General features: G+C 31.8%; 1 protein-coding gene across 1 annotated transcript in view; it reads left to right on the forward strand.

Annotated features, from left to right (window-relative positions):
• Positions 1-10,000, forward strand: part of LOC145258153 (cubilin-like) — a 409,766-nt gene that overhangs the window by 69,669 nt on the left and 330,097 nt on the right. The window contains exons 13-15 of the mRNA XM_080115944.1: positions 1,845-1,943; positions 3,986-4,119; positions 7,804-7,993. Coding sequence (XP_079972070.1) covers positions 1,845-1,943; positions 3,986-4,119; positions 7,804-7,993 — 423 coding nt within the window. The remainder of the gene's footprint in view (positions 1-1,844; positions 1,944-3,985; positions 4,120-7,803; positions 7,994-10,000) is intronic.

Below are 10,000 nucleotides of genomic sequence, written 5' to 3' on the forward strand. Positions count from 1 at the left end.
TATTTTACTCACCTGCATCTAAATATTGCTGCAATGCAATTGATCGTTATGGAATATGAAATTATTATTGTAACAAAATTACCTATTAGAAAGTAAGGAGAGAAATAATACTATAACGATGACGACGACGATGATGATGATGATGATGATGATGATGATGATGACGATGATGACGATGACAATAATGATGATGATAATAATTCACACCAAATAGTCGAAAAGGATGAATAAATATAAATCATATTTATTTACACCGCTAGCTACGGATATAAAGAAAAATAGCAGAACTGTAGATTTGAATCATCGACCCTTATTTTCTTTAAATCATTTTGCTCCGGTCCGATTGTGTTGGATTATGTTGCGAGTTTGTCTCTGCCTTATCGTTATTTTCATGACAAGTGCTCGACTGAGCTCCAATCTATGGTCCCCCCTCTCCAAACTTTCACAAGAAACACTCGTCTAGCTGAAAACGCTATCAATACCCCCCACTCTTTAAACGTAGATTCCATGAACAAAGCTTCTTTCTTAGAACTGCACGCCTGTGAAATTGTCTTCCGTTTTCCTGACAGACAAGATAGCACCCAGCAAGTGAAAGATAGATAATTAAGATGTAGACAGAACTGAATCAACGTTTCCAAGATGGGAACAACATTGCAGCTTGTTCCCTAATTGACTGGATGTTAGAACCCCATAGAATGGTATTCGTCCCTTTTGTGAAGGTATCTCTTCCTTTGTCTCTCAAGAGACAAAGATATTTATTCCATCCCTTATTTGTCGTTATATGTGAACATGGACCAGATAAGTTGATTTTTGACATTTTGAAAACTAGGTGTACACACATGTAAGAATAAACACGCATTTAATAAGACACTCGTTACATACACATGTACATATGTACACAATATATACACACCTCTCCGGCAATACAATATATAAGCGTTTTGGTGCCATGACCTCAACCCTCCTTGGCCTGGTTTGTACTTCCATATATCATTACACAGCACACACAATTTTCGTTAGAAAGTCAGATATATATTTATCTTTCATAATGAACAAATTAATATTTTTGAACACCATTTCCCATTTGTCTTTACAAGTGATATTCAATATTTACATCTTATTAACCGCTTTAGTTTATATTTATGAATGCAATTCATAATTTGCTTTCTTATATTTATTTTCGAGATAAGAAAGAACATATGTATTTAACTACTGCGCAAGAATTGCATACACAAAAGACTGCAGTGGAATTTATGGGAGGTTGAGCCAATTTGTGTGTAAGACAATGGAGATGCACGAAACTTCAAATGTGAAAAAAGTATATCTGGATGACGAAGCTATTGTTCAGAAGTTTTGTTACCCTCATGTTCCAGCTGACTACAATATGGTTGTTTTCAAGTCCAACGTAAACAACTTCTTGATGAGCCGTTCCACTTAAGTTAACAAATTTATCGAATTTCCATTACTAACAATTACTATATTGTCCAATTGTCTACTGTACGCGCTTAACCCTTATCCTCGAATGGTCTCTGGGCCTTGATAAGTGGTTATGCCTATGTAAAAAAAAGAAAAAAGTCAGATTCCCAGCTCTACGCTTTCCTTCCTTTCTCATTTGACGTCATTTCCTCTTTTCGATTGTTCTCACAAAAAACGATGCTCCCACAAAAGCAAACTACCTTACTGCTCCTGTTGTCGACCCTCACATCCTGCCTAACTTAACAACAACCTCTTGGTGAACATTAATTGTTAAATGATGTTACACACAATATTTATTATTTGTATAAATCAATATTTATTCACATAAGTGTTTGAACATATTTAAAAACTATTTTCTTCTTTCTTAGATTATACGGGCGATGGAGTCACGTGCCAATATGTTGGCGTGTGTCACATTAATAATGGAGGATGTAATCCGTTAGCGACATGTACACCAAATTCGCAAGGTAACTATAAAAATGTGAAATCCCACCCCCTTTTTAAAAAATATTTTTACAATTGATATTCAATGTGTTGTTTTTTTTTTTTTGTTTTTTTTTTAATATCTTTCTTCTATTAAAGTTTTTTTTTTCTTCACATTTTTTGCAAAGTTGATTCCCAATGTCTTCTTTTTATCAAAACCAATTTAAAACAAAAATTTCTTTGGATAGCATAGACTAATATATATATATATATATATATATATATATATATATATATATATTTCATAATGTTTTAGAGATACAAAATTTAAATATTGCTATTAGGAAGGGAAGACTTTTATGATTCATGATTAAAGGTAAATTTGTATATATATATATATATATATATATATATATATATATATATATATATATATATATATATATATATATATATATATATATATAAGCAAAGGGAATGCCTCCTGGGTTTGAACGTGATTAATCTCTATGGTATTCGACAATAACCCTGTTTTATTTTAATCGTTTTCCCACTTTTTTTTCTTCCCTTAAATTGAATAAAACGCAATTTTAATCACTTTTTCATTCTTTGTTTTAAAAATACCCTCGATACAGCTTTGAGAAACGAGGGTCGAAAACGGTCAGCTGGCTCCCCATTTCTCTTTCTATCCTCTCCTGTTCCCCCTTTTCCCCCTTTTAGGAGAGAAGATTAAAGGAATATATATATATATATATATATATATATATATATATATATATATATATATATATATATATTTTACTTTTAATCATGAATCATAAAAGACTTCCCTTCCTAATTACAATATATATATATATATATATATATATATATATATATATATATATATATATATATATATATATATATATATATATATAATCCATTAGCGACATGTACACCAAATTCGCAAAGTAACTATAAAAACGTGAAATCCCATTTTTGCTTTCTTCACATTTTTACAACATATTTTCAATATGTTGTTCTATTAAACGGTCCCCAATATATTTTTTTTTTAATCATATCTTTTTTTTTCCTGCACATTTTAGCTACCGACATTCAATATGACATCCCTGAAGACGCGTTGGTGATCAATATCTTTTTTATCAAATCAATTGCTCCGATTTGTATGGTATTTAAAACAGAAAAATTTCCCCTGAGTAACATATATATATATATATATATATATATATATATATATATATATATATATATATATATATATATATATATATATAAACAGACATTGTTAAAAACAACAGAAAGCATCTGTTTTGTAATCCCTCTTTTATTTTTTTCAATTTTTCTTATCTTTTTGTATATATGTCGAAGGTATGGATGTATGGTCCAAGCACCTTCGCTCACAACCAAGCTACGATTTAAATAAATCTACCCATAATTCCCACCGAGCCTCTCACACAAATCTCTGAAGATGTGTAAATGAGTACACGAAAAGTTAAAAGTTTAAAAAAAAAAAAGTTAAAAACCGCGGACACTTTTAGAACAAAAAAATGCTTAGACCATACATCCATTCCTTCGACGCAATGAACTAACCATTTTTTAAGAATTTTTTAGATAAGAATTAATGATTCGTATTATTTGGATTCTTCGGACTTCTGTTCTCATTCTGAGTGCTATTCTCACAACGTTTCGGCCGATGTAACCTTCGACTTTCTTTAAGTGAATTTTGTTGAACTCTGGAATCGCTATAAAATTTTGAACTGCATACTTTATTTAATCCATTAGAGTAGATTGTTCTTGTTCCGTCAGCCATGACTGAGTAGAAGTCTCATGTAAGTTTTATTTTCTTCTTAGTATCACCTGTGTTGATTGAGCCTTCAATATCCCGAAGATTGCCACTTAGAACTGATTGTACTTAACATCTTTATCCATTGCGACATGTATTAGGTTCGGTAGGATTTACATGAAGAAGGTCGAAGGTTACATCAACCGAAACATAAAAGATGAGAATAGTTATCTGAATAGTCAAAATAATGTGAACCAACTTTTACATTTTTTAAAAATTTAATGGATATTTTTTTTTTAGTTCTCGGTAATAGAATTTGTACATGCCCGAATGGATTTGTTGGAAGTGGAATTGGTCCTGGAAGTTGCAGAAGACTTGCTCCATCCGAAAATCCTTGTTTGAATAATCCATGCCAAAATGGCGGCACTTGTCATGTAAGTGTCGACGTTTAATACTTTAAAAAAATCTTCGAGAATAAAATCGATTCTTTTGTGAAATTATCTATCAAATCAATTCGGATAGATATATGTGATTTATTTTTGAATAAATTCTGGCAAGACAAAAAAAGGGGACATTTTATTCATTTTTTTGAAAATTATTGAATTAACTGCTTCACATGATATGCATTAAAAATTGCATTTTCAAATATTCACATGACTTAAGTTTTTGAAATAAAATGAATTCTTAATTTTATTATTCTGGATATCCTTTAAAAATATGTTAAAGTAATATATATATATATATATATATATATATATATATATATATATATATATATATATATATATATATATATATATAAAACTGAATGTGTGTGTGTGTGTGTGTGTGTGTGTGTGTGTGTGTGTCTGGTCACGAATAGGCTCCTATATGGTTGACTATTTTAAAAAACTGATTACATATAATGATAGAAGATGTATCGAGACACAGAAATGGGTATGTTTGATCTGGCAGAACGGTGGTTCATTAAAATTGTGGGGTCTGCGTTCGCGCCTGGTCCACAAAGTATAATAAATGGTATAATAAATTATGGCGTTTATCTATTTTATTTTTATTTTCATCATATTTTGCTTTGGTTTTGATACCCCAAATTTACAACCCTTCCTTTTCATAACCTATCATACTTTCATAAATCAGAGTCCATTTTCTGTAGGCTGTTTTTGGACCCAGTCAACGACGGGTACTCTTGCTAATATATATATATATATATATATATATATATATATATATATATATATATATATATATATATATATATATATATATAAAGAATAGAAACGTCAGTGACTGTTCAATTGCCAATTATATTTATCCTAAAATAAATTCCTATGCAGCGCGTATTACGTATCACATGCAGTTATAGAAGTTAGAAGACCTTGAATGCACTTGGAGAAGAACTTTTAGGCTGAAAGCTGTTGATGGTAGTCTCTATTTCTCTCTCTATCATTTTTTTTTCTCATCCTTTCTCTTTACCCCCTCTCTTTCCTTGTCTCTTTCTCATCCTTTCTCCTCCTCTCTCTTTCTCATCCTTTCTCCCTCCACCTCTCTTTTTCCTTCTCTTTCTCATCCTTTCTTCTCCCTCGTTCTTTCCTTGTCTCTTTCTCATCCTTTCTTCCCCCCCCTCTCTCTTTCCTTGTGCCTTTCTCATCCTTTCTCCCCTCTTGCCTCTTTCTTTGAATTTTCCTATTATAAAAACTGACTTTGTAACTCTCTCCTGGGTTACTGAATACTAATTAAATACATTAATTTACTTAGTTAAAACCGTTTTTTTTAAAAATCTTTTCTATTTGTTTTGTTTGCAAAGTGTTTTTTTTTTTTTAGAGGTGCCGAACTTTAAATTGGCAACTCTATTTTCTTTAATTGCGTATTCAGCAACTATCTGTTATTCTTAAATGAGCTTGGTTTGGCAATTCATCATGAAGAAACTGACACCGGAGAAGCATTTGCAAATTACAAATTATATGATCAATTTACAGAGGGAAACATTTGACGAACGAATATTTTCACAAAATTGAACCCGTCAACGGGACAACTCTATTTTCTTTAATTGCGGTTTCAGCAACTATCGGTTATTCTTAATTGAGCTTGGTTTGCATTTAACCCCATTATATTACTTTCTTTGGAGATATGTAAAGCCTGATGTCTACGCTTATAAACTAGACACAACTACATTCGAAAAACTACATTCGACACATTATTGCCAAAATACAGCCTAATTTAATGCATAGAGTTTGTGAAAATTGGACCTCTACAAAAATCCATGGTGCGTTTCGCCCAGTAGAAAGTATAGTACGAAAAGGAACGTTAAAATTCCATTCCAGTTTTTTTAAACAACTACAAAACGAAATAAAACGAAAAAAAGTGGCATAAATAACCCTTCGATTCGGTTGTTCATGGTGCGTTTCACTCAGTAGAAAGCATAGAATGGAAAGGCACGGTAAAATTCCATTCCAGTTTTTTTAAGCAACTACGAAGTAAAGAAAACCCAAACCAGTGTTCCTTCGTAGCTGTCCCTTGTGAACGACCCGGAATGGTGTAAGTGGTGGCGGGAGAAGAAGGAATTAATTTGAGAGAAAAGATTTTACTACTTCCATTAATTTTAATCGATTGTGGCAGTTGTTCTCAGTAGAAAAAATATAGGAATCTACGATTATCGAGGAAGTGGAGAAGTAATATGCCTATAACACACCTCAGATATTGCGCTGCAGTTTGTGCATATTACATTCGCATGAAATGTGTTGATTTTTAATCCTATTAAGGTCAAAATCATAGGGGGAAAATGAGTTCATTTATCATATTATCTTTCTGTAATTTTAACACAATCTGACTAAGGTATTAAGAATTAAAAAAATGTAAAATTCAAACAATCTTTATTTATGAAAAATAATGTTGCCCATTTTCAGCTTCGAATATCTGTGCTCTTTCCAAAACATTATTCAATACAGATTGCAGAATCTCTGGACTGAGATTTAATCCCCTTATTTCGTTCTTCATATTTTCCTTCAATTCTTGTAGGGCTTGTGGGCTTGTGTTAAAATTACAAAAAGATATTATCAAAGATAAAGAATCTATTTCAGTTTAAAATCCTTCAGTGAGATTATGGACATCCTATATATAAATAAATGCAGTAGATGCATGTATGTCTGTAAATATTTAACTGATAAACTCGTAAACTACTGGTCACATCACATAAAGCTGTAATTAACAAGAAATAGTAATAATTCACCAATTGTGGTTTATAACAAGTAAAAATCTTTGTTTGGATCGATGAATAACGTGTACAGAAATATGTCAGCAAGTTGAAATGTAGAATGTTCATTGTTGACATATTTCTATTAGTTTTACACATGCGCAAATTCAATCATAGCTTGAAGTGTTTTCTTTTTTTAATCTTTTAATATCGGTACTATATATTAGATATAATGTAATATTTGATAGAGAATTGGCTCTGTAATAATAAATACGAAATCTGCATGAATTAAAATATATTTAAGCGTATTTTACAACCTGGCAAGGCCGCCCCCTTTTCTAGTATTACAGGTTGCATATTTCTCCCATGTTTCATTTATAATGCTGAAATAAATTTATATAGTTATTTATGTTAATAAACACCATGTTTTATGTTTTATGTTTCAAACAAAAAAAAAACTTATATAGAAATTAACAAAGTGTATACTTGTTAATTTCTATATTACAGGTTGCATATTTCTTCCCTGTTTCATTTATGATGCTGAAATAAATTTATATAGTTATTTATGTTAATAAACACCATGTTTTATGTTTTATGTTTCAAACAAAAAAAAACTTATATAGAAATTAACAAAGTGTATACTTGTTAATTTCTATATTACAGGTTGCATATTTCTTCCATGTTTCATTTATGATGCTGAAATAAATTTATATAGTTATTTATTTTAATAAACACCATGTTTTATGTTTCAAACAAAAAGCTTAAGTATACACTTTGTTAATTTCTATATTACAGGTTGCATATTACTTCCATGTTTCATTTATAATGCTGAAATAAATTATATAGTCATTTATGATGCTGAAATAAATTTATATAGTCACATATGTCCGACCTATATATTAGTAATTCTTATTTTTCTTCCTTTTAGGTTTCTACTGTTGGCAATTACACCTGTTTATGTCCCTCAAATTTCACTGGTTCAGTGTGTGAAACAAGAGTCGATTACTGTGCGTCGAATCCGTGTCTGAATGGTGGCACCTGTATGTTAACTTCAGATTCGTACACGTGTCAGTGTACTTCAGCTTACAGTGGGACAAGATGTGAATCACAAAGGGAAGGTGAGAAAATATATGCATATGTCTAATATATAAAGTAAAGTTAATTGTTTGTCATTTTTTTATATCTTTTTTTTTTCATCCCAAACAAGGCCTAGTTCAAGTAGGTTTAGTTCCAGTAAGCTGTAAGGGGCTACTATTTAGGACCAAATTTGCAGAGACACTATGTAGGGAGTTAAGCAGCGAGATGTTTGCTCACATTACACTTGAACTTCTGCATATTAATAATTTCAGGGAAGTAGGATCCCAGGAAAGAATTCCAAAATCTAGTAGTTTGAGGGGAGAATCTGATTGAGTAGAAGGCTTTCTGGCATATAGGGATCTCTACAGTGTGGAGGTGAGATTTTGCTGCTTGTCAGGTTTGTCAGGGGCATTTTCGTCAAGGGGGAACCAGTGCTTTGAGTTTGCCTGAGCACTTTCCATTAAAACAGACACAGAGATACCACATTTTCGTGATGGGACAGAAGTTGGAGTTTGGCTTACAATGTGGGATTTATTAGGTTGGTGATTCTTTTATTAACTTTTTTTAGGAGCGACAGATTAGTGGCAGATTCATCAACCCAGATGTGACAACAATACTCCATGGATGGGTAAATAGTGGCTTTGTAGAGGTACAGGATACTCTCGGGTGTAAGTAACCTTCTAACATGGTAGAGAGAGCCCACCTTCTCTTCCATGCAGTAGCCATGGCAATTAGCTCAATATATTTGTTCAAGTTTATGTTGTTTGTGAATGTTAAGCCTAGGAGCTTGAGGGAAGTACTCTCAGGTAGTTTATCTTTGGACTGAGTTTAAGTGCACAGAAGTAATTTGGACTCCAGCACACGGATTTAGGGTCATGTGTGCACCCGCCTAAGGGAAGGGTAAGGGATTTTACCTCTAAGGATGGCTACTCGGCTGGTTCCCATCCAGCTATCGCCTGAATCCAGTCGAGTGTAAGCAAATTTAATTATCTATCAAATTTTCCCGAATCTCCAATTAAAACGTTTAGAAGTGAAACATGCAAAGAAAAATATGAGATAAAATTTCAACACGTAAGAATGAGGAGGCCAGAGGCAGAAATATAGTTTATATATTTTTTGTGGGGTTTTATTTTTTTTTATAAACAAACAAACAAAATACTAAAGAAATTAAAACAGCAAAAAACGTTTGAGGATGGAACTTTTTTTGATGCTTTCATTTCTCAACTATTTTGTTTGTAGCCCTACTTGGGACCGTTAAGAGTTCTGGTATATATGGACGGTGGTTGAGTCCATTCAGAGGGTGGTTCCCTCACAACACATAGATGTATTTGTCAGATTCGGGTCTAACATAGAAAACCTGAAAAGATAGTTTTATGTATTTGATATGTTTGCATTATTCTGGTTGTATGGGTTACCGTTCTTATAGCAGTTAGAAGAAACCAAAGCGAATTAAACCTTCTATTGTAAAGAACCTACTGCAGTGATAAAAATGTTAGTCAGAATCAAATATCGATTTGTCAGATGCATTGCAATTTGGGTCTAACATAGAAAACCTGAAAAGATACTTTCATGTATTTGATATGCTTGTATTATTCTGGTTATATAGGTTACCGTTCTTTTAGCAGTTAGCAGAAACCAAAGCAAATTAAACCTTTTATTGTAAAGAACCTACGGCAATGATAAAAAGGAAGAAATTGCTAGTCAGAATCAAATATCGATTTGTCAGATGCATTGCTATTTGTGTCTAACATAGAAAACCTGAAAAGATACTTTCATGTATTTGATATGTTTGTATTATTCTGGTTATATAGGTTACAGTTCTTTTAGCAGTTAGCAGAAACCAAAGCAAATTAAACCTTTTATTGTAAAGAACCTACTGCAGTGATAAAAAGGAAGAAATTGCTAGTCAGAATCAAATATCGATTTGTCAGATGCATTGCTATTTGTGTCTAACATAGAAAACCTGAAAAGATACTTTCATGTATTTGATATGTTTGTATTATTCTGGTTATATAGGTTACCATTCTTTTAGCAGTTAGCAGAAACCA

Source organism: Euprymna scolopes, chromosome 33, assembly GCF_053919585.1.
Source record: "Euprymna scolopes isolate OS-2025 chromosome 33, ASM5391958v1, whole genome shotgun sequence".
NCBI classification, from domain to species: Eukaryota; Metazoa; Mollusca; class Cephalopoda; order Sepiida; family Sepiolidae; genus Euprymna; species Euprymna scolopes.